Source organism: Ooceraea biroi, chromosome 8, assembly GCF_003672135.1.
Source record: "Ooceraea biroi isolate clonal line C1 chromosome 8, Obir_v5.4, whole genome shotgun sequence".
NCBI lineage: Eukaryota > Metazoa > Arthropoda > Insecta > Hymenoptera > Formicidae > Ooceraea > Ooceraea biroi.
The window spans coordinates 11,305,890-11,331,000 of record NC_039513.1 but is presented as its reverse complement, the minus strand read 5'-3'; the positions used below and the strand labels follow the sequence as shown (position 1 = coordinate 11,331,000).

General features: G+C 44.8%; 2 protein-coding genes and 1 long non-coding RNA gene across 6 annotated transcripts; 1 reads left to right on the top strand and 2 right to left on the bottom strand.

Annotated features, from left to right (window-relative positions):
* Positions 1-798: 798 nt before the first annotated feature.
* Positions 799-21,485, bottom strand: LOC105280702 (cGMP-dependent protein kinase, isozyme 2 forms cD4/T1/T3A/T3B). 3 transcript variants are annotated; one of them, XM_011341420.3, is made up of 10 exons: positions 20,935-21,485; positions 11,969-12,135; positions 4,159-4,378; positions 3,920-3,983; positions 3,650-3,822; positions 3,379-3,525; positions 2,579-3,025; positions 2,206-2,505; positions 1,892-1,954; positions 799-1,801 (listed from the first exon to the last, which is right to left on the bottom strand). In XM_011341420.3, the coding sequence occupies exons 1-10, from the start codon at positions 21,483-21,485 to the stop codon at positions 1,636-1,638; spliced, it is 2,298 nt and encodes a 765-aa protein (XP_011339722.1). In that variant the 3' UTR covers positions 799-1,635. The 3 variants fall into 3 exon arrangements, with proteins under 3 accessions (XP_011339722.1, XP_011339725.1, XP_011339723.2); XM_011341423.3 differs by lacking the exon at positions 20,935-21,485 and adding an exon at positions 12,371-14,517 and having other exon boundaries at positions 1,636-1,801; XM_011341421.3 differs by lacking the exons at positions 11,969-12,135; positions 20,935-21,485 and adding an exon at positions 10,015-11,948 and having other exon boundaries at positions 1,636-1,801.
* On the top strand, positions 7,341-9,129 carry LOC105280701. The gene is made up of 2 exons (XR_894169.3): positions 7,341-8,582; positions 8,939-9,129. It is a non-coding gene; the product is annotated as an uncharacterized LOC105280701 (long non-coding RNA).
* Positions 21,486-22,168: 683 nt separating the features above from the next.
* Positions 22,169-25,034, bottom strand: LOC105280703 (protein TAPT1 homolog). Of its 2 annotated transcripts, none has more exons than XM_011341424.3 (7): positions 24,803-25,034; positions 24,530-24,684; positions 24,340-24,437; positions 23,918-24,252; positions 23,713-23,810; positions 23,384-23,599; positions 22,169-22,969 (listed from the first exon to the last, which is right to left on the bottom strand). In XM_011341424.3, exons 1-7 carry the CDS (start codon positions 25,002-25,004, stop codon positions 22,376-22,378), a joined length of 1,698 nt encoding a protein of 565 aa, XP_011339726.1. In that variant the 5' UTR covers positions 25,005-25,034; the 3' UTR covers positions 22,169-22,375. The 2 variants fall into 2 exon arrangements, with proteins under 2 accessions (XP_011339726.1, XP_019887678.1); XM_020032119.2 differs by having other exon boundaries at positions 24,754-24,869.
* Between the last annotated feature and the right edge of the window lie 77 nt (positions 25,035-25,111).

The following is a 25,111-nucleotide window of genomic DNA, read 5'->3' as shown; positions in this document are numbered from 1 at the left end:
AGAAGAAGGAATCTTCGAAGGAACGAAGGAATCTTCGAAGGTACGATGTTTCGAAGAATCGAAGCTTCGAAGATGTGAAGTAGTCTTTGAAAGTCAATAACTTGAAATTATGCGGTAATCGACTACATGCAACTAATTTCAGATTGTGTTATCCTCTCAACACGTCTTTTCTATTCTTTGCTATTTGCGATAGGAATTTTTTTTATTAAAAATACGACTGTAATACATTTCATACAATTCTTGCCTCCCGCTCTCTCGCTCTCTCACTCTCTATCGTCATCGACGTGGTGCAACGTCGTCGTCGTCATCAACTTGGTACAACAACGTCGTTGTCGTCGTCGTCGACGTGGAGCAACGTCGTCGTCATCGTCGTCGTCGCAAGCTCTTAGCTCGCACGGAAAAGTCATAATAAAATCGATTTACTGTGCAATCGTACCTTCGAAGATTCCTTCGTTCCTTCGAAGCTTCGATCCTTCGCAACTTCGTACCTTCAAAGATTCCTTTGTTGCTTCGAAGTCTTTCGAAGCTTCGAAAAAGTAACAGTCCTAGCTACTATACCTCCGCTTAATTTTTCTCATCATTTTCTACCCAAAGTACGATAAACGTGATAACGAATTAGCGGTATGACTGAAAAACGGTAGTTTGACGAGAGTTATCTTCAAGTAATGCGATTCAACGATTCATCAAAGTTTTATTTCCAGGTAAATGATTTTTACCAGCAATAAGTTACAATATTATCTTTAATAGTGCCAGACAGATCTTTGAAGAAAGTTTCGATTAGTTTTTGCAGCCACACAGTTTCACAGTTGTTAATAAAATTTTATTCAATGTTGATATACATTCATACATGCATATATCGCATATTTAAAATTTGATATTTATAATTCATTATTTACAAGTCATACGCATATAATTAAAAAATTTTATGTATAATATATATATATATATATATATATATGTATATTTTATAATAAACTCTAAAGTAAATCAAACAACAATGAACCTGCCACAAGAAATGAAACGCCTCTGACCGACCAAAATAATGCACATTCTGACCAGTTAAATATATATGAATGGCAAGAGGTCCCTTGGACTTGAGCTGACTGTTTCTTGCATGGACCGCGTTTCTGAGCACAAGTACATGACGTGTATGAGTTTACCTTTTCGAGGTATTAATGGCACTTGGGACACAATATCAACTATTACGATGTATGTAACCGGAAAGGTGCTTTTTAGTGTGCTACAACACGCTGATGATGCGATATAAATAAGGGTTGTGTCGCATCTAAATATTTTTCCTCAAGTTTGTCATCTTGTGTGTGTGTGTGTGTGTGTGCGCGCGCGCGTGCGTGTGTGTAGTCTCTGAAATTCATAAAAATCTTTAATTTTATCACAGTATAATTCCCTACCTAATCACGTAGGTTGCTTTGCAAAAAATATGTGACAAAAGTGTAAGAGCATGACAAGATACGATTGCATCTATACAGCATATCGGCTTGGTATGAGAAAAGTATAAATAAACGCCAATTGTCTCGTATGATACTGAATGTCAATTGTGATATCCTTTTTTAAAATTACTTTCTCTCTCATGATAAAACGTGAATATTAAATAGAGTATCCGCCATGCCTTTTGCGTTAAAAATCATTATCCCAACCGGAAATGTCGTCGGGCGGTAGTGGATCGGAATCGGGTGGATAGTCATCAAAGTTTGCGGTGTCCGTTGCGCCTTGAACCTGTGGCAGTATTGGGGGTTCTAGAGTTCTCGTTCTCAGACCTTCCCAATTAAATCCATCGAACCATCTATAGAAAATTTAAAGAAATACATTTTTCTAATAACTTTTTACTAGCAATTTTTAAATGTGTTACACTAAGCTCGCAATGTATACCTACTTGTGTTTCTGTATCTCGCTAATGCCACCTTTTTGATAACCAAGGCGTTCCGCTGGATTATCCCTGAAAGAGAAAGACGGATTAAAATTGAACATTCCTCTAAACAAAGAAAACTCCATGTATATTACATGTTACAAAATATGTAATATATGTAATATGCAGCGCGTAATTTATCTGAATAAATCTGAAAGTGTGTGTCCCAACGTTACGCGAGATACATAAAATATACGACATATACGCGAAACGCTCTCTGATATATTACATTAATATTTTGATATCCGAGATATTTCTAATATATATATAATATTATTTACCTGCAAAGTTTCTTGATGAGCGCCATAGCGTTACGCGTGATAGATCTCGGAAATTCTATGGCATCGATTCCTTTCAAAATAATATTGTACGTCTTCATCGGGTCGGCGCCGGTAAAAGGTGGGGTGCCCGTGAGTAATTCAAACATGAGAACTCCGAGTGACCAATAATCGGCGCTTATATCGTGACCTTTATTCAGAATAACTTCTGGTGCTACGTATTCCGGTGTACCGCAGAAAGTCCACGTCTTCCGTCCGTGGTCCAATCGTTTGGCAAAGCCAAAGTCCACGAGCTTGACGTATCTAAAGGATAATACGAGAAACTAAATATAGCAGTATATAGCAGTAAATTATATCGGTCATGGTGTACTCTTACCCTTGACTATCCAAAAGTAAATTTTCTGGCTTAAGATCTCTGTAAATAATATTCCTGGAGTGCAGATAATCGAACGCTTCCACAACGCAGGCGGTGTAAAAGCGCGTAGTGCCGTCGTCAAAATGTCCCTTGTCTCTAAGAACAGTCCACAATTCACCACCCAGGCATGCCTCCATCAACATGTAAAGATACTTTCTGTCCTTGAAGGTTTTGAAAAGCTTCACTACAAAGTCACAGTCCGCTTCGCTCATTATCCTCTTTTCCGACATAATGTGCTGTTGCTGCCGCGTCTCGACAATCTGCGCCTTCTTCATTTTCTTCAGAGCGAACGATCGTGTGCCCTCCCCGGCAATTTGAACTAATTCAACTCTTCCGAAACCGCCCACGCCAAGAGTCGCGAGTGGCCGAAGGTCTTGTAATCGTAGATCCCGGAATTCCTCATTTAGCCTACAGAAATCGCAACATTGATCAAACCAGTCGAAATTGAGCATGTATTTTTACATTGCGAGCACGAAAATCATTTGCACGATAATACTTCCGACTAACGTTCCGCTATTGCCGTTTACGTGTTACACCTGTTTTGTTTTTTTTTTAGTTTCTATCATTGAACTTACTTGGAAATACGTACAGTTTATTGCCCCATCCTAATGTTTTAAGCATGAAACACGATATTACACATGATATATTACGCATGAGTCATGTATGAAATAATACAGAGAGAGACTCTGTACACTCTGCTGCCAATCGACATGACACAAAGATATTACGCTTATCTAGGATTTGAGCAAAAATGTAATCACCTCCTACGTTCCACTAGTTCGTCCTTGTATCGCGTTCGGATTTCGTCCAAGGATGAAATTAATTGATTAAACGTTTCGCGGTCTATTACCAAACAGCTCACACCTTCCGGATCGTCAGCGATAATGTTGGCGGTCCTGAGATCGTCTCTGTGAGAATCACACGAGTATACACATTAGCATGTATATTTTAGCATATTAATATTAATTATCGATACTGACTCTGCGTATCTGAACAAAGCCGGACAACCAACTTTGGACACGTGGCACTCACCCCTGTAAAGCTTTCTCGCCGAAGAAATCACCTTTGCCCAAGGTCCTGATGTACTTTTCCTCGGTCGTATCGGGTTGTTTTATCGTCACGCGTACCTGTCCCCTACTGATGATGAAAAACGTATCTCCCCTTGCTCCTTGTCTGATTATGTAGTCTCCGTTGTTATAAAATGTCTGAGGATACAAGAGTCAATGATCAACGATGATTACGATCGATGAGACGATACAAGAAGGACGTACGCAAATGTCAAATGTGACAAACGTGCCTTACCTCTTCCAAAACGTCGGAAATTTTTATCAAGGTTTCTTCGGGCAAATTTTTGAAGATTGGCACGCTGAAATGAGTAAATCTCTCGTTACTTTAAGGTGTAAAAGTAAATAAAAATTTCGACGGCGACGCATAATCACTTCGAGATTCTTCGAGTAACGGGCAATCAACGAGTTGACAGAGTCTGCGTCTACGACGAGTCGATCGCGATGGCAATTAACGCGTTTAGCATGCCAGTTTACCTTTTCAAAAAGTCCGTATACTCGGCCTGTCTCGAGAGACCGGTTCTCATCATAATGGTTTGGAAACATTGCCTGTCGATGGCCCAGAGTTGGCAGTCAGTTGCAGCGGTAATCGTCGCGGTCCTCTTGCAGTTGTAAAGAATTGCCAACTCGCCCAATACCTTACCTGGTGCCAAAGTGCTGAGATACTTCCCGTCTCTCGACACTTCGACCTTACCCTCTGGAAGAAGAATTGTCTTTTTAACAATAGTAAATCGGTATCAAGTAATCTGTCGTTCGACTTAAATTACGTTAAATCGCTCCAGGCACACGATTGCCGATTACAATCGCGCTACGATCTCCCACTTTTAACGCATTATAAATAATTTGATCGTAAATCAATCAATCACGCTATTTCAACGTTTCGCGAAACTCGATTGCAAACAAGGTTGTTCACTCATTATTTTTCTCGTAATTATTATCGTTTATTATCGAATCGGTCGCTGGAGTTGGAGCAACCTACAAGTATTCACATGTGTGTGCATGTGTATAATTATATAACGGAGCCGCGCGAAAGTGTTGTGTGTCCCTCGCTCGCTTCTCTGTCACTTTCGTTACAAGAATAAGGATAAAACGCGATCTCAATATGATCGCAACAACGCTTTAGTCGCTTTAGTCGATCGAACACGAAAATGCAAACATGCCTCTCTGATCATCGTGTCATCTGCGTGTTGATTCGTCAAAACCGAACAATTGATCGTGCATGTCGCGTTTGTTTAGCAAATATTCGCAACGTGCCGCATCGAGTAAGTTGCGTGCGTGATGCATCGTATAAACTGCGGAACGTTCTCGAGTGACGATATCACGAATGGTCACTGGAAGACGTTCCATTGCACGTCTCGTATCTCAATAATTGATCGATTTTGATATCGGCGATATTGATCGATATTGATCCACGTCATCGTGAAAGCGAAAATGAAAATTTAGGACGTAAGGACAAGAAGCTTTTCGGAAGCTTCGGAGCAAAACGTGATAAACATCGAGGAGGGGAAAGAATCACGCTTCTCCGTGCGCGTATCACGTTTTTGAAAAGCATCCATCTCTACAGGGATGAGAAAGAAGCATTTGCTGAAACCTTCAGCAACGAAACAAAGACGTTCGCTCGATCTATACTTGATACTTTGCGGGGAACAGGGGAAAAGACAGACGAGAAAGCAGGCAAGAACAGGAGGGAGAAGAACAAGAGGAATCCTCTTGTCTCGAGCCTTGCCTGTGCGTTTGCACGGTGAATACGAGTCTTGTGCTACATGTCTTGTACTACATATATATATTCACACGTATGACGACATAACAGGACAAAGAGTTTACGCTTCGCACGCGATATCCCCTCGAGGTTTCACGCGAAACCGGGGCGTAACCAAACTCCTGCTTTACTCGTACCGACGCACAGTGTCGGAAATTTGAAAAAATCTGGCCAAAAATCAAATTTTTATATAGAAGTATTGAATGATCTTGAACATTTTAATTGAAAGATAAATATATGTATTAGCTAGAATGACAATCATAAATATAAACTTTAATATTTCTTACGACGCGACGCTCGGATAAAAAGACACGATATATATTTTGTATTGTCTATTTATTTCTTGTATATTGTACACTGTACTGTTCTATCATTTCATCGCCTTTTAACATCATGGAGGTGCCACCAGAAAGTATGTAAAGAATATTATAAAAACGTTTCTTATTTCTATTGCATAAAAGCCATAAAAATTAACCTCATTCATGGATCGTTAAATTTACAATCTTTGATTAGATTTTTATTACATTTCCGGGCATTCCCCAAATAATGTTTACGTATGTATTTAAAGCTTTTTTAATGTAGTTTATTCTGCAATTTTTAAAATTTGCGAAAATTTGCGGATTTTATAAAAAAAATCAATATTTTGCTGAATCAACATTTTCCTTCACTATGCCGCATTTTTTTAGTATCTTGAGCTTTTTCTCTATGGTTTTTTCGAGAATTATTTTTCGCTTTAGGGTCACGTGATCGTTACGTATGTATGAAGAGAATAAGGCTTTATAACATATTATTGGAGAAGTCCACCCAAGTCTTTTGCGACAAGATGCAACGTGAGCATCTAACGCAACGTGTTATGTATTATTAATACATTTAAAGTAATTGTACACTTAAAATGTTATAAATTTGCATTTAAAACATGATTTAGAATTATGGCCAAGTTTTTGATAAAATCCGACACTGTGCGACGGTTCGGTTAAGCGTTCGCATTCGATCAATCGGAGAATGGTGACAACTCTTCATGAAAAGGTGCTACAGCCATAATTTCTCCTGCGGACGAGTCTCTTCTTCGAAAGGTTTAATACCAAAAAAGAAAAAGAAGAGATTTGTCACAAAGATATATCGCGCTAGAAACCAGATAGAAGAATTGTGGAATTCTTTGAAAAAAGTGGAGCTCTGAAAGCAAGGCCTCTCTTGGGACAAGTACCGAGAATAGCACCCGACGTGAGAGAGAAATAGAGCCTGTCACCGTGGCACAAGTGAAAAGAAATAAATGTCGGCATAAATGTCGGAACGCGAGGTCCGCAAAGAATCAAGTGCCGAGTGTCGATTACCTCATTGTTGCTTTTACGAACTGGAGTCGGTAAAAGCCACGTAATCAGGATGCTGAATTGGGACATTCCAGATTGCGGGGATTAACCAACGCACAAGCGCGCGGATATTATTCAAGCGTGAATAAACAACACGGAGATCGCATCCGATATGTTTAAACCAATCTCTCGCCCCGTGCGAAAATCGAAACTGTCAGTCAATTTGCCTCGCGAAGAAGCGTCGTCATTGAAACTTTTCACTGTTTGGTACCTCCGAATAAACTCTGAATAAACTGGAGAAAACAAATGATAATTCGCGTCTCTACATTGAACCGCTAATGGGTAACCACGTACGTACAACGATGATACTTTGATGCAATCTATAGATTATCATACTATCTATATCTATACTAATATATAAAGAGGTAAAGTTTGTTCCATTGTTCGGGGTAATCTCAGAAACTACTAAATCGATTTGAAAAATTCTTTCACTGGTGGACAGCTTAGATCTTCCTGAGTAACATAGACTATGTGCAATCGTCTTGCAACTTCTAAAAATGTGCGCGTCGCAAAAAAATACGTTCTTTATGCTTTATATTTTCCAAATATACCGAGCGCGCAAAGCGCGCGAGGAACAAGCGCCAGCTAGTTACGTTATAATTTTAATCAGCAAACACGCGGAGGAGAGCGCGAGGGTCGTTGCGCGAACACTGTTAACGCTTGTTGGTTTTAGACAAACTCGCATGATTTTTGTAACAAGTGAGTCATGATTACACGTTGACGAAATATGAATCGCTGCATATCTATGTGATCTCATGTGACAATCAACGGACCTATTTGTGTCATTGACGTAAAACGGCTAGATCTAGCGAAACGATTGCGAGTTCAAGCGAATTCCTACGTAATTCTCGGTAATGCAAGTTTTCCATCATGTTATGAGATCTATTATAAATCTCCATGTACGCATTAGATAATATTTAAAAAAATCTCGTTAATCGAATCAACCGCTTATCGCGCGTAGCGTAATTCATTAAACAATTAATCTATACTGTAACTGTTGGTCTGAACATTCGTAATTCCTGCCTGTGCAAACGAGCGATCGTTACCACATTGCGCACTCATGTGGATCAGAAAAAAAAGAGACTCTGAGGTGAAAGTAGTTAATTAGAATCGTCTTACACCGACTGCTGCGCTTTAAGGGGGGATTCTCATGTAACGAGTCAAAAAATTTTTTTTGCTTAAATCAACTCTAATACATGTGGAAAATATGTTCCTAAAGTTACAAATCGATATTTGACCTCTACGTATAGTTATAGTCGAGTTTTCGATCGCGCGTTGAGTAGGTAGCTGGGAGCGCTCGGAGCGGAGACACGCGTCTCATCTGTCCTCACTCATACACTCGTACATAACAAACAGCTTCGCAGGTATACGTCTAATGGTTTTCTTTTGTTGTGATATACCTTCGCGTACTTGTATAGCTGAGGCAGGAAATTTTTACGAGAGCTTCAATTCGTGTGTTTGGCGTTTGGCTCCGAAATATTTATATTGTGGCATCCGAACAGTGGAAATAGCCGCATATATTGCTGCAGGATTATTCAACGAAGGCTATTTCGCCGTTTTAAAAATTATGGACACATTAGAACTAAAGATCGGTACCCATTGTAAGGAGTATGCAGACTCGTGTGACGCCGCGCGAATACGGCAACAGGAGTGACGAAGCCTCAGTAGCTCGAAAGAAGCTCGAACTGCTCACAAAGAACTGAATTTACAACAGCAGCAATTATACGAGGATGCAGAAGGCCTACTATATGGCCCTGGAATCGCCGATTAGGACTGTAAGTATTGAAAAGCATTACTTTTTATAACCGAAAACTTTAAACGCGTTTTTCTCGAAATCACTTTTTTCAAACTGGTGTGCAGGATAACTAAAAAAATATTAGACCGATTGGGCTCTTTCGGGGCTCTACATGTAGACAATTATATTGTTCATCGTATGAACCTCAAAAGCAACAAACATTTTTAAAGTAAATAATGTTTATTTCACAATAACAATGAAAATTTTAATGAAAAAACAGCATTTTTTTTCAAATGTCGCCATTCTTTTCAATTTGGTTTTTTTTCTTGCTTCATGAGGTTCAAACGATGCGTAATGATCTATAATTAATAAATATTGTTGAATATTCTGTTTCAGACCATTACAGCGGATGCTAGACTGCACACCGTTTGACGCCTGCGACGCCGAAGCCGCTGAAGGCGGCGTCCATACCTATATCTATATATATGTTTTTTTTAACCAAAAAAATATTTTTATATTCTCTTTACATGTATTGATGTACTATTAAAGTTTGAGATCCTTTGACTAAATACGTTCTTGAAAAAAAATTCCGAAAAATCTGCTTCTTTTTGGCTCTTTACATGAGAATCCCCCCTTAAGCAAAGTCGATGAAGTTGGCTCGAAAATTCATTTCGACAACAGAACGAATCCGTTCTACAATTTTCACGAGTGTGTCGCTTACTCGCGCATTACAGTCGAATACCCATAAAATTTTACGACTAATTTCAGGGGCGATTCGCGAGTGTTAACAGGCAGACAATGACTAGCTGTGCTTTCCATTATTACTAATACGACTTTCTCTAAACGTGCGGCGCCGTAAATCGACTCTGGCGAATGCCAGAGGTGGAGATACCTGCGTGGTACACCTCCTCTTCACGGCGACTCGCCTTAAAGAGAAAATTACTACAAGAGCCGCACGCAATGCGACTTGTAGTATCTAAAATCCAAAATGGATTATCGATAATACACTCGATTACAACGTATGCTCGATGCACACGATGACACGAGACAAGCCGTCTGAATAATTGTCGTACGCAAAAGCGACAGGGATTACAAATGAGTCCCCGGTTCATATCCGTGTTGTACACCTATGATTGAAACGTGTTGTGTTGTCGTTGCGAAATGCGAACACAATCGCGTGTGTACGAAGGCAAACGATAAAATCATTCTCGAGTGAAGGAGAACATACAAAGACTCCATTTCGCGAGAGATAATCCGGCTCTATGCTCTAAAAAACGCGATAATCGAGGTCGACTTGACGCGGTAGACCGAAATTCTTTGTTCTCTCCATGTATGCCGAGGAAATACAATTGCAAATGCCATTTCGGAATAATCGTTTGTTCGATTCGCGAGAAATCCTCCTTAGATTAAAATCAAGCAGGATCTCCTAGTGTGCTAATGAAACCGCTACCGTGTATCCGATGGACAAGTACCTTCGCGTGGTACTTGACGTTTCTTTATAGGTTGCGGTGCGCCGGTGCGTCTTCTCCTCGCGTAAGTGTGGACCGGCACGATAAGTCGTGGTCGCGGGATCAGGAAACCACCCTGTTGCGCGTTGCCGGATGGCGGTGGCGGTGGCGGCGGTGGCGGTGGCGACGGCGAGGGCGAGGGTGACGGCGACGGTAACGGCAGTCGATTCATCTCGGAGTAATCGCTGTCGGTGGTGTCGGTAGTGCTGCTAGATTCTCTGGACCGCACGATCTCTTCCCTCGCTGGTACGATCGAATCCTCCAACTCGGCTTCGAATTGCGACATCATGTTGGCGTAAGGGACTCGCTTGTAAGGTTCGTCATCCTGTTGCCTGGAGGAGATCTTCGAGCCATTGCCACCGCCGCCGCCGCCGCCGCCGCTGCCGCCGTTGTTGATCCAGTTGACCCCGCATTCCCGCCAACTAGCCTCGTACAGCAGCTCCATGGTTCTGCCGCGTGTTGCATCCGGATCCAGCAAAAGTTCCGGGTCTTCCAAGACCGCTCGGCCAGGATAACCTCGGACCTTCATGACCTCGACGAGAGACGGAGAGAAACGATGAGAGATCCGCTTGTAGTAACTCGCTACAGCTGTCTGGCCAACTCTCACCGGCGAGACTTTCGCTCGCGCGATTATTTTTCGCTTCTCGGCTATTCGGCCGCTATTCGGCGTGCATAAAGGTCAAAGGCCGATCGCTACGTGACGACAATGCCAACGTCCGAGCTTTCATCCAATTTAAAGCGGTCGCCTTCGCGAACGGGCGCATTTTTTCTCTCTTCAACTGGCCTTTCCAATTTTCAATCGTGAGTCTACGTACACGCACACGTTCACATTCACGAATCACGATTCACTCGACTCGCGAGCCCCGTCATCCCGTTCGTTTCGCGCGCTCGTCATTGAATCGACGCACTAGAGAATATATACGGGAATGCGATGATGAAGCGAGGATGAGGAAGCCGAGCCATCGCCGACCGACGTTTATTCCGTCGATCGAGTCCTCCGAGCGTGCTTCCGCAGAGGGTGATTTCCGATTCTTCTCTTTCCGCGTACCAGCCGATCGACGACGACGAGACGCGCACAGCACTGTCTCCGCGACATCTAGGAAAATAGCACGATTCGAATCGCGAGAATTCTCAACAACGTAACAAGGACTCTTTTTTTCTTCCCCTGCCAATTTTCCGTATCGTACTTGTGGAAAAACGGTAGCTTGGCGCAGCCAAGCTTAGTCTCGCGTCTGGCGCTCACTGACAGTATACACGACTGGCGAAAAGTATGCCCGTGAGCGGCAAAGTCACCAGCAGCACCACGACAACTCCCTTCTCTTGCCGCTGTCAAGAGTCCGAGAGAGTCCCCACCATGGACGTTATGCTCGTGAGAGAAAGGGCAGCGGTTCTCATTTCGCCATCCTCTCTCGCCCCCGCAATCGCCGGCAGCCTCGCCGCAATCCTATGCGAAACGCGGCCGGGACTTGGAAATTTATTGAGATGATTGAGTCCCAAGTTTTAAATTTACGCGAGTCTATATCTTTGAAATTTTTGACACGTTCAACGATGTATATATAGTAGTCGGAAAATGCAAACGAGATGTGCGTTTATTTCACTCGCCGACGTATTACACAAGTACAACAAACGGAGTGAACATTCGCCGCCGATTACGTCAATACAACGAACGACATGGCTGAACGATGATGCTAACAATCGAATCGGTTGACGGAGACAGAGAGAAACGAGGAACATGGTGCTTTTCCGTTCAAGTGAAACATGGTGGTGCCGGCCACTCATTACGCGAAGTAGCAATAGGGTGTACGGCATTTCGCTCGGCGGAAATCAGATTCCGGTAAGGGAAATAATCTATAATCTTGTATCCGTGTCGCAAGGATCGGCATTAACTGTAACGGTAGTGACTGCTACATTTACTTACCTTCCATGACAAAGACAATGGAGCCAACATCGCCCTCTCGTATAATTATCGAGCCAGCCGGAAACGTGACAGGATACATGCAATCGACAATCTCCCGGATTTGCGTGAGTTCCAAATTCTTCATAAAATCGTTGTCCAATATGGCAGCCTTGATCAACTCGCGAGATCTTGAAACAGAAAGGGTCAAGTTTTTCAGATAAGTGGCCCCAAAAACACTAAAATACTAAATACGTAGCATTAAACGGGCTTGTAACGACCGCGCATTACCGCGTGTTAGAGTATCAATTGGAAAAAAATGGCGCGAAAAAAAATACGATTCTCATTATGTCGTTTTTTGTTACATCACACGGAAAGGAGGAAAGCGGGGAAAAAAGGAAAGCTTTAGACGGTACGGCGATTTACCTTCGCGGTTTAGCAAACTTGATCACCGGTTTCGTATCGCCTCGGAGCGGTTCCGCCGATATCGCTTGCCGTTTCAGTCTCGGATTCGAACCGATGGCACTGGACGCCAAACTCAGATCGACGATCTGCCGGAACTTGTCGATCTCATTCTGGAGGTAACGGATCGTGGCGTCGCGTTCCTCGAGAGCACTTTCGAGTGCCTCGACGGTCTCGTCGCGACGTCGCAACGCTTCCGTTCGCTCGTACAGCAATCGTTTTAAGTCGCGAATCGAATCCATTCTCCCTGTCCTCCCTTCTTGCCAGGCGAAATTTCGACAACGACCACGCGCTCGTCTTTCGCGACATGCACGCAGCTCGGCAACTCTTCACTCACTGCGCGCTTTTGTCTTCCGCGTTTCGGCAAACGCGAATCCACTTACGAACGTGGAAACAAACGTGGAAGCTTGCATATTACAGCGCGTATGTATGAGCGCGTACGTGTCAGACGAGACAAGTACCTACAATACGTATAGAAAAACTTGAACTACATCCGAATTACAATCGCCTTTGGCCTCCTTAATCTTTGTCCTCCAGCGCTCAGATCTACGACGATAACGGTATTAACGGCGTTGCCTGCTACGGGGATGGAGAAAGATCTCATCGGCATAATGTTCAAGTAGCCGTGAAACGTCGTCAAGCCGATCTCACAAAAGCCGGCGAGATATATTTATTTCTTCAGTAATAAGCCAAAGATAGAAGCATCGGTTACATAAGGGGGCCAGACAGGAATGGATCCTCTTGGAATAACGTATAACGAGGGGCATGTACTTTGGCCGAGTTAGAAAACAAAGTTTTTTTTTCAACAAGTAACGTGTGCGACGGCCATCATACCCGTATCCACGGATCACTGATCACGAATCACGGATCACGAATTACGGATCTCGAAGCAAGTGAGGCATTTGCATAAAAATGTAACTTGCAACTGCCTGTGCAAATTGCCGCGATACGAGTTTCTACTATTACGATTATTATAATATATGCGTCGTTTAAACGTTTCCCTCGCTTTGATATTCGTATCACGTTTTTCTCAAAACAGTAGAAATGTAATGTAAGATCCATGAGGATCATTACCCTTCTCTCCATGCGTTAATCCACTCCGATTCTAGCCATTATAGCATAGTTTATTAAACGCGCCATGTGTGCGGACCCGGTTTCTTCTAGATTTTATTAAGCGTTGCTCGATTTCGAGCAATTATTACTACTACTACCAGCACCTCGTTCAATCTGCTCTAATCAAACCGTCAATCTACAGCATCGCGCGACGCTCAAACAGCGATCAGTATCAGCTCACTTGCGTCTTTTGCAATTGTCCACTGTGTCAGTATCAGACGAGTAAATAAAAAATGTATTACAAAAAATGAGAAGATGACAAAAAAACAAGAGAAAGGAAAGACCGTTAATTTGTTTGAGCGAAAGATCACTCTCTTCCTCTCTCTCTCTTCTGTCTTACGTTTTCCAAGTATTGAGTTAACTTTGCGCTCACGTGGGTACAGCTTTTATATTATATAAAATTGCGAGCACATCTGCTCCCCAGTATTAGCGATTCCAACATTTGCTTTGGCACTGTCTCTAAGCAGAGATAATATAATTTTGTCAAGTTTCATCTTGTACGATATACACGTATATAAATATGCGAAAGAGCATCCAAGTAGACCAAGTAGACCAGTATCGATTCCATGTCTGTCAATTACGCGATACTCGTCCGCGTTTGAAAAGTTTGGCTCGATCTCTCGAATAATGTAACATTTAAACATAGATATTACATAATACACTTTTTAGGATTAATTTCAATGTCGCGTCAAATGAACGATTTCTATCGATCGATCGCGGCCGACATTGCGCGAGCAATCAAACACGCGAACTGTCACTCCGAAGCGATACGACCAAACTGATGATCATCAGCGAGCGAAGAGGACCACGAAGAATCACGTGCGTACGTGTGTGTACGTGCGTGTACGTACACGATAGCACGACTGCGAGCAGAAGAACCGCGATACGTGGTTCGCGTATAGGGCTACGGGGCGGCAACGACTAATGATCGTACGGTACGCGGACCAGCTATTTTTACGGTTTAATCGCGACTCGCGTGCGCGGCTTCCTCGAGGCGCGCACACCGACTGCCTCGGTAACCAATTAAAAAACGGCCTCTCCTTTCACCGATCATTTTGGCCCTATGATCGCCGCTCCTGTGGCAGATTACCGCTGCACGTGTACGTACGTGCCGATCGATCTATCGATCTACGAATAATACGTGCGCTTACTACACCATTGCGCCGCGCTGACATTGGCGTAGGGAAAAGCGAATTCTCGATCGTCGCACGCGATCAGTCGAAAGGGATTTACCGACATCTCTCCCTTACAAATTCCTTACATATTCGGTAAGAATATTCCTAGATAGAAAAACTCAATCGCGTGAGTGAAATCTTGTAGTACAATGTGCCAATTGTACGTTGTAACATAATAATTTATATACTGTATGCTGTATGTACATAACAAGTCGGTACACTAACGAGTCATTAGCGGAGTAAATTAGCGAATGAAAAAAAGAGTCGAACACTCATTGTCAGTGCTACGCCATTGATCGCGTAAGTACGCTTTGTCAGTGTATCTTGCGTTGGCGAATGCCTCGAGCGATTTATACCTCGTATTCGATGCGCCCTACATACGAAACCGGCCTTTAGTCGGTTACGGCCCTGAGACGGCTTCCTTGACTTTGGTGTATGTACGTTTAGCGACGAGAGAAGGAGTCTCCTTCCCTCTCTTTCTCATGGTGACAAACGCACGAGGAAAGGCAATTTAGTAGCTGTACATGGCGCGTGGTTTCGACACAATTAACGCTTTTCGTTATTAATGTCTGTCGTTAACGTGATGATACGATGATCGTGCACTTGTGGTGACAGTATCCAGTATTTAATTTTGCGATATATCCTTATGCTCGTAGAAGACGTGTATTGCATGACGTGTCATTGCATTAGGCATTGAGGCAAGAAAAAAATCACCATTGAAATCGATGATGAGAAAATAAATCGGATGAGGAAATAAATGCAGTGCAGACATTGCACGCAGCATAAAACGAGTTTACGAACCTTCATGTTACATGCTATAATAAGCATTGAATCTATCATGAGACGTTTGAATTATTTAAGTCGTATGATGTCGACGAATCCTCGAGAGAGGCCCTCATTGCGCGTTTCCGTTTCTCGCAATCGTTATTCTACGCACCGTACTTATATGCAAATTTCTCAGGTACAACACAACCATGTGAGTCGCGTAATCATACAGACGTACGCGTTACTAGCTATAAAAATAAAAATGAGTTCCATTACTTGTACAATAAACAAGCATGCCATTCTATTATCGTGTCAAATTATGATTACGCCAAAAAAACGACCATGCCAAAAAACTTTCGATGTCGTTGGCGATACCAACCGATTTTTAGCTAAGATATACGCAAACAGTCTTTAAAACGCAAAAAGGAGATGTAACAATTTAGGTTACAACTGTTGCTGCTATTACTACTATACTAGAAAAAGTAGACACTTTAAGCACAATGTAACTGTAGTCTGATTGTGAGTGCAATGTGAGATGGAGGATATCGCACACGCGTCATCCCACCACACAGGAGGATGGCAAAAATGCACGTTACACGTTACTCTAATGAACAAATCGCCAAAAACTGTCATTAGCATGAATCCTCGTGATTCGAGGCTCTTCGTAATCGATAATAAATCAAGACTACACGATACGAGTGTAATCACTCTCCTTCTCCCTATGCTCCGTTCGATGGCTGGCGCTATCGAATAAATTTATCGATAAGACACGTGCCAACAACCAAAGTATCGATTGTTTTAGTGGCAACAATGACTCGTCGCTGATAATTAAAAAATGTAGAGGTAGGGGCAGAGGAGACACTTTGAAGAAAACGTGAATGTAGATATTTATACAATAATGTCGTTGTGATGTTGTCTTATTAACATAATTTACGTAATCTATGCATATAAAATCCCTATTCTGTCTGTCGTTGAATTGATCGGGTACGTCCCGACATGCTAGAAACACCAAATTTCGCATGGTGATAGGGGTTCACCCCCAGGTAATGGGAAAATTCTTGAAATCTTTAATTTCGGTCCAGGGACTACCTGGCGTAGACAGGCTTTTCTCTTGTTTAGATATATTTTTATACGTCATACAGTTGGATACAGTTTCTTCATCTCGAGAAGTCTTTCAAGTCTTGAGCATATCTGGCAAAGGTTTTTTGTTTACTTGTTTTTTGTTACTTGTTCTCTCTCACACACACACGTTGGACGGACTACTTTGAACATGTATCGACGGAGCCGTTGTGCAAGAGAGCGAGTAGCTACTCGAGAGACAGATGGAATCGGCAGCAAAAGGATCGGAGCGAATAGTGTCGTTTCGAGGAGGCGCCACCAGCTGAGGTCGAGTGCTCGCTTGCACACACCCGCGCGCGAGCGCACGCTCGTGACGTGAAGGCGCTAATTCGTCCGTTCTTGTTCGTTCGCTCTCGCGCGCGCTGCTCGGCTTGAGCATTTTAAAATGTCGCCGATGGCCGTGACAGGATCTATTTTTAACCGTGCCGAGATAAGCGCGGGAGAGATGGCGGGTAAAGAGTTGGAACGAAAAGAGGAAGGGAGAAAGAAAGAAGGATGCGGAAAAGGAGAGAGGGAGGAGCAAAAAGAAGAAGCGGGACAACGAGAGTGGCTGGCAAATTTGCAGCATCAGTAGCGTAACTGTCGAGCGACAGTTTAACGACGTTACAATACTCGTTTGACCATTACGTACGGCGTACGCGATTTCGAGAAAGGCATAATTTGCAAAATAAAAAATGGCTCTGCGCAAAACTAGATATGCGTCATGCATGAGCATGAGACTGGGATTATCTCGCGAGTCACTGATGCACGCAACGTTGTTGGCACATTTTATCAAGGAAAATGCGCGTATCCTAGTTGCTCGAATTTACTTGAAAAACTCTGTATGTTTCTAGTCGAATCGACTACTCATACATCACACGCTATATATGATTGCAAGCCCGTGTCACGTCATCGAAACCGAGATGGACGAATTCTTGTCGCACCGCACAAGAGAAAGAGAGTGAATGAAACACAAGTAATTATGTATGCGACGTCACTCGAGTTTCAACACTCGAGTCGAGTGCAACGACGAGTCGAGTATCGCGGCAGCAAGTGGGCCAGGGAGGGCCTCCGTGTCTCTCTCTCCATTGCGGTTACGACACACGCGCGCAGCGTGTGGACGATGCGTTAAAAAGCAACACGCTCTTCTTATGCCGTCTCGCCGGTTCTCGTCTAGTGGGATGAGGAGGCGAAAATGGCCACCTCCGAAATTTTATGGCCGATAAATCATCACGGCACGTTAGCGTCGAAACGACCTATGCACCACTTGAAGCAACTTGGACCAACGGACGCATTAGCTATAATAATCCGTAATGATAATCCGTCGACGCCATCGGTGCGAGAGTAGGAAATTAAATAAAGCCTTGAATTATTTCAGCAAACGCGTGCGAGGGACACGAGAGTCGCTGGCTCGTTTTACTACTAGGATAAATTTCTCTCGTGTGCGAGAAGCAACCAGGGATCGAGTGAAATCTCTGTACGGTTGATGTATCGGATATACAGCGTATATCTCTTTGTACGAGACTCCCGTCGAGTTTCGTACATAGAAGGCGCGCGCGCGCGCGCGGAGAGCAGAGCGACACGAATATTTGTAACTGTGCGCGAGCGGGCGGGCCTCACGATGCCGTCACTGAGCCGTGACTAGAAGCTATTTTCAGGCCCATTGGCATTATCGGTGGCGGCGGCCGCCGCGTCGCGCCGCACTGCTCCTGCTCCGTTCTACTCGGGATAATGGCAACTGTATGTTGATCTTTTATGCGGGAATCGTATATCGATGAACAATCGGCTCGCGATCATTATCCGCACGATATCTCGATTATCTCGCCGGGAGATTGGTCAACGACAATTTGCGCGGCCGTTCGCATATGCGCACACGCGACAATTGCCGCATCGTGCGACCTTATCGGCTACTCGTTTTCGCGTATTCTTATAATAGCAAGTTGACCGCGATCTCGCGTTATACCGGGTGATTAGAAAACTCGTTTGAACGTTGCATTCGTTGCGATATAGGGTGACTATATATAACTGCGTTGCAGTTGCGCGCAGTAATGTAACGTTCAATGCACACAGTTGGCCGGTTAACTGACCGTTAATCCGACACTTGAATCCGGCGTGGATTTAATTTAATTAGATCCGGCGGACTATTTAAATGCATGCACATTTGACTCGTGACAGTATAGAGTTTGCGTTTATAGAATCGAATAGATATTAAGCGGATAAGATGCCTGTTTAGAATTGCGCGTCGAGCAAGGTATAGTAAATAAGGCCGACGAAGAGTGACCTCTTCTACGTGTCCAAGAACGACTTTGAAATGTGGCGGAGCAATAGGTGAAAGGAACAAGTACGAAGCGAACCGACTCTATAAGACGCGACAGGTGTTAATGCCATCCTCACTTGTGCCGTTCTATACTTTCCGTTCTAACATTCTAACGTCCGTGTGTGTGTGTGTGTGTGAATGAGAACGCACGTGTATCCTTTGTACGAAATTGTCAGATTGGAAAACGATCGTTGATGGGTCATCGAGTTCAATATTAATTAACTAGGGAAACGCCTGTCTACGCCAGGCGTTATCATTGTTGAAATTAAAGATTTCAAGAATTTTCCCATTACCTGGGGGTGAACCCCTATCACCATGCGAAATTTGGTGTTTCTAGCATGTCGGGAAGTACCCGATCAATTCAACGACAGACAGAATAGGGATTTTATATGTATAGATATCTACTTTCAAGCAATCGCGATCACCATTAAAGCAACAGAAGTTGGAGTTTCGATTGATCAAGGATGTCCCTTCGTCTTGGTACGACTTGGTAGCATTTTACTAGGTAGGACGGTAGTAATTTACGTTTTCTTACAATGGAAACGATCTCGATAGATAACGACAGATACGATCGATGATGGAGCATTCTTGGGACTTTTGCGATAAGATGACAATACATCGATCCCCCACCGGGATCCCAATAGGTGAGTAGCCAACTGAGGAAAGACACACGGAGATAAGAATAGCGTGATAAACGATGAAATAAAAAGATTCAAGCATCTTCTCTACAAATATAATATGATGTACATATTGCGATTCAGCGCAACCGAGATATTTTCACCTCCTCGGAGTACGTGCAACTTGCTACCTTCGAACGGAGAAATGTAAATTCGCTCGATGAACAAGTCGCGCAAGATCGTAGCGCCGGGTTTAACGTTTCGTGCCGCGCGTCAATACTTGTATATACCGTACGGGCGTGTACGCGCGTGTGCAAACGCGTATTAATCCGTTGACAAATGAAGCGGAACGAGCAAATGGACATGTATTAACGAGCGAGCGGACGAATGCGACGAAGCGCGAGCTCGCACGTTGCATTTAACGCGATGCGCTTGATTACGAGTATCAGGCATCAGCTTCGAGTATCGTATACGTATATTGCATGAGATCGTGTATTCGGGACAAGACAAAGGAAGAGCTATTCCCTTTAGTAGGCGGAAAGATCTATCCTCGCCTCTCGGTGACTCTCAAGTGTGTCACAGTTGTTTTTGTCACGAGTTCGGCATAACCAATCATTTTTTTATCGCCAATTAAAGGATGGAACCGAGAGGTGGCGAGATAAGAGTAACGTCGATTTTTACACGTACAACATTAAAGATCGGATTAATCGAAAGCTATGGAAAGCCGTCCGTGAGCGAAAGTATACATGCATTATACTTGGGCGCATAGAGAGAATGCAAAAGTGCAATTTCACGAGAGAGAAAGGCGGCTCGACAACGACACATGGGTCACATGGGCAGACATCGTCGGCACCGATGATCCACGCCACGGTATGCACTTTCGTCATGCGTCACACATCGCATCGAGTCGTTGACGCGCGGATAATGCCGTCGCCGTCGCCGACGACAACAAATCAACGAGAACGAAATCAAACGACAAAATTTCAATCGTTTCAATTCGACGCTCAGAGAATAAAGGCGGGATTTTCGCGCGTCGAAAAGAAAGCCGCATTTACCGAAATCGTAATGAAATCATAACGAAATCATCGAGTGCAGTCGCTTTCGAGCAGTATTTTATTGTCGATCAACAGTACGAAAAGATTGCATAATTTTCCATCCAAAGGTTCGCACTGGTGACTAGTCCGAGTGGCGAGAAGAAGCGCGTTACCGAGCAGTTATCCCGACGTTATCGGTTCAAGCTCGACGATGCCAGCGCGACGTCCAACGCGTTAAAAATATCAGTCTAGTTTGCGGGAAATTCGAGGGCCGACAAGGCCGTGAGCCGTAAGGTGCGCGCGAATGGGAGTAGAGGAGAAGGGAGAACGAGACGTGTATACGTGTATGCATGTATGCATGCGAGAGCGCGCTCGTGTAAGCAGAAAAACAGAGCCGCGTGGTACCAACCTGTCGCTCTTGGCGATCACCGCGAGAGGCGCGAGCTCCTGGAGCGGCGGCTCCGCGGATATTCCCTGGGCCCGTTGCTTCCGCGGCCGCGGCTTCGTCGGCGTGAGCGGCGGCTTGAACGGCAATACGCTCAGGAACTTGTCGAGGTGGCTACGCAGTTCTTGAATCTCCGCGTCGCGGCTACGTAGAATCGCCTCGAGTTCGGCGATTCTCTCGTCCTTGACGCGTAGCAGCTCCTGCAGTTCCCTCAGGGTGCCCATGCCGGTGGCGTTTACGGTGGCACTCACCCCGGTGGCCGCACCGATGTGCGGCACTCGTGTAACTTGCGCGGTGCTGGTGGTGGTCGCGGTAACGGCGGTGGTGACGGCAGCGGCGGCAACGGTCGCGGTGCCGTGCGCCGGCAGCTGCGACGAGGCGGCTGCGGCCGCGGCGGCGTCCTCCTCGTCGGCGAGCCGCTGCTGCGTCGACGAGAAGCACAGCGAGTCAAAGCACACGCGCATAGACACGCAGGCGTCGCCGATCGGCACTCTGTACTTGGTACCCTCGTCCATTCAACTCGCCGTAGCGCGCGCGCGCGCGAGAGAGACGGAGAGAGAGAGAGAGAGAGAGAGAAAAAGAGAGACCCGTGCGCGGAGCGACACGACCAAGAAACCCGACGAGGACGTCGTCGGTCGTTACTATCGCGCGCGCGGATTCGCGTGACTCGCGCTCGCTACGGAGCAGAGTGAACCGACGTCCTCCACTCCATCCTCCGTCCCGTGCTCTTGCAGACTGAGCGAAAGAGCACGCGGTAGCGTGGCGCGAGAGGAAGAGAGACGGGACGAGGCGAGGCAAAGCGACGGCAACGACAGAGAGGACGGAGTAGGGACGACCGTGAGAGGGAGACAAAGCTATTGGCGCGCCGCACTGATCATCAACGCGCTCCCGTCGCGGATCGGCGGGCCGCCACCGCAGCTACAGCGGCGATCCTCCGACCGCCAATTCCCTAGTGGGGAACGGTAGATTCCGTCGAGTCGAGTGACCTCGCGCGCCATCGCGTTATCGCGGCATCATACGCGGTGCTCCGTAGCTAAGTAAGGTCTCTTGTCCGCCGATCGATGAAACGACAGCGAGGGAGATTCACAAGAGCGGGAAACACGACGGCTATGGCCCGTATTCATAGTCGGATCTTATATTTAAGACCGTCTTAAATTTATCCGTAGTTGAAAAAAAAAGTAAAAAAAAGAGATTCGAATTTTTTATACCAATAAATAGTAAGCAAATTTATTACTCTTACACAGACGCATATCGCGCGCGTACGCACGCTTACCGTACAATACAAATATAGATGTAATTGTGAAGAAGCGTCCACGTAGTACCTGTGTGTATATATACAACGGAAAATATGTACAATCCATTAAACCAAGAAATCATCACGTTTAAATTGTACTAGCGAGATTTGTCACTGCGAGAGAAGGGGTTCGCTTCCTGTCCTTAGTCCTAGTACGGTTTTCGTAACACTCGTCAGTTCGTCCACGTTACACTGGAGCTTCTCGGATTTCTGCGGCTCCTCCGACTCGAGAAACGCGTCGTTCAAGCACACGTTATTCAAGCTGACGGCGCTGTTCGAGAAGATGGCCGTGCCGAGGTTCGGATCCTTCATGTTGACGCCGCTGTTGGCGCGATCCTGCGTCGAAGACTTGACGCCCACGTCGTTTCTGTCGCCTTGCGCGTGGGACGATATTATGTCGCACGCTTTGCCAAGGATAATCAGACTGTTTAATATGCGGAGAGCCACCAGGATGAGATAAGCTAGAAGGAAAAGTATGAGATTGGCGGGTCTCGCGGACGGCGTCAGGGTTGTACACAGAACGCGAGCCATGGCGACTCCCAAGGGAAGAGGTATGAAGCCCATTCGGCGTGCGACCAGGTCCGAGGGATCGGAGAACGCGGTTTCCCGACGCGTCTGCGCCATATCGTAAGCCAGGCTCACGGTATAATCCCTGTAGACGGTGGACGGCAGCTCGTTGAAGCGCGTGATGAACGCGTGCTTCACCTTTACGGCAATACAATTGCGTGATTAGCAATGAATGATCACAAATAAGCTTCGCAGGATTACTTTGATTGCGTAATCGTCAAAAATAAATAAATCAAAGGAAACAAGAAAGGTTGAAGTATTAGGTCTGTTCTTTTTAGCTGCACTGCTGAACTGGTGCAATAAGTTAGAGTGAGAAAAAATATACTTGTCTCACTTTAACGTATTGCACTAGTTCAGCAGTGCAGCTAAAAAGGACAGACCTATAGATACGAAAATCTCGAAGAGCAAGACGCGTTCCCGGAATAGAAAACCGCCGCCGGGAGCGGAGCTGAAATAAATCCGCGCACGATTCTTCGAGATTCTTCTCGCTCTCGTAACCACTAGTCCGTGACTAATCCGTGTCGCGTTATTACAAAATATCGCGATACCAACCCAGTCAACGAGCACTTCCGCAAATAACAGCATTATGCAATCAGGCAGCAGAACGGCAAGGCGGTCGCTGTGCCAGGCGTATTCCTTCATCGTTTGCAGAGTCACCGCGAGGAGTAGCATGGTCAGATGAAATCTCTCCCGGACGTCGGCGCAGGATAATTGGAACAAGTTGTTCTTGTCGAATTTCTTAAAGACGGAACCTTTCAGTTCGACAAACTGAAAATATACGTTAACATGATGTACACTCTGCGTGTAAATTGCGAAAAAGGGAGAGGGGGAGGGAAGGGGGGGGAGAGAGAATGAAAGGTTGCCTGAATCGTTGCACTTACGTTGTTGGACATCATAATCGTGAGAAGGGCTTTGTTACTGCTGTTGATCGCCACGTTCAAAGTTGTGGCTTGGAACAGCACCAGTATACTGTGCAATACTATTTATAGGAATGCAGTCAAGTAAATAATCCAACAAACGCGTCCGAGTATGGAGTCGTCAGACTCTTGGATCGCTTGGATCGTAATACGATTACAGCAAGGATACGCACATAAGCCAGGGCGAAGAAGAGATGCGGCAATGTACCCAGATGTTTCGCGCGGGTAGAACGTGAGCGCGTGCGTGGCTCAGTGGCAGTCCACAGCAGAGCGTCTATAGTGTCTTGACCGAAAGCACTGAAAAGACGATCTCCTACTTCTAACATGTTATAGAATATGTACAATTTTATCACCGATTGGCTTTTAACTAAATGATACATCATGGAGGTGTCCACTTTCCAGGTGGCTGCCCAACAACCTACCACTACGACTCCCTTCAATAAATCGCACACTTCAGCCGGACTCAAATACTTTTCTGCATTTTTCGTACGGACTTTCCCGCTCCTGCAAATGAAACGAATCAGATATGAGAGTTTCGAGCGAGAAATCGAGCGTTCTGTCTCTCCAAGTCGATGATATCACATCACGTGCCTCAAGCAATGTCGCAAAGGCCGAGTGATCACTGCCCATAGAGCCATCGCGAATCTCAATGGTAAGAACGTATACACAAACAGGAAGGAATCTGCACACTAAAAGTAACAAATGTGTAGTGGAATATGTTCCTCTCAGAGTGCAGACGGCAAAGTCGTGCTTCGATCTGATAGCGCATCACGCTACCTACCTGAAGGAAACCGTAGGACATGAACTTTTCTACCTCCTTGGGAATTTTTATAAACGAGTAGACCTTTTCTCTTCTAGCGGAGAATCTCTCCTCGTCGTGCTCCAACTGATAGCCCCTTGTTAATTCTGTCCTTAGGAATTGCATCAATGATATTCCTGAAAAAGGAAGAGAAGTAGAATAATATGTAGCACTCGGATACAGGTATTCCTCATTGTGTAATTTACAATTCTCTCTCTCTCTCTTGATTTCCAAACATGTTGAACGCGTACGTACGTTGTTTTTGCGCTGTAGCTTGCCCGTCTGAGAATTGTGATCTGTAACGCGGCAGATCCACATTTTCCACCCGTTTACCGTGAGGTGACACATGAATTTCCGATTTGCCAGTACCGCGAAAGCGAATGGTCTTTCCGTCGGACAGATCTCGCTCCATGGTTCCATCGTCGGCGCGCATCGTGTCACGCACCGTGTCACACATGGTCCTGCCTCACTGACGATCTACGTAGCGTTCGGTCATTCTACAGGTAGAATTTTGGCGATCATAACCGTGTCTCGTGTCTCACAAACTATATTCGTGACGACGAT

Excerpts from the sequence above, each read along its gene's own strand:
- LOC105280702 (XM_011341420.3), bottom strand. The coding sequence starts at position 21,485 with ATGGACGAGGGTACCAAGTACAGAGTGCCGATCGGCGACGCCTGCGTG. Across the intron at positions 3,823-3,919 it reads TTTCCGACGTTTTGGAAGAG|ACATTTTATAACAACGGAGA; the intron begins GTAAGGCACGTT and ends TTGTATCCTCAG. Across the intron at positions 3,026-3,378 it reads GAACTAGTGGAACGTAGGAG|GCTAAATGAGGAATTCCGGG; the intron begins GTGATTACATTT and ends CGATTTCTGTAG.
- LOC105280703 (XM_011341424.3), bottom strand. The coding sequence starts at position 25,004 with ATGTGTGACACGGTGCGTGACACGATGCGCGCCGACGATGGAACCATG. Across the intron at positions 24,685-24,802 it reads AGCTACAGCGCAAAAACAAC|GAATATCATTGATGCAATTC; the intron begins GTACGTACGCGT and ends TTCCTTTTTCAG. Across the intron at positions 24,438-24,529 it reads TGTCCTACGGTTTCCTTCAG|TGTGCAGATTCCTTCCTGTT; the intron begins GTAGGTAGCGTG and ends TGTTACTTTTAG.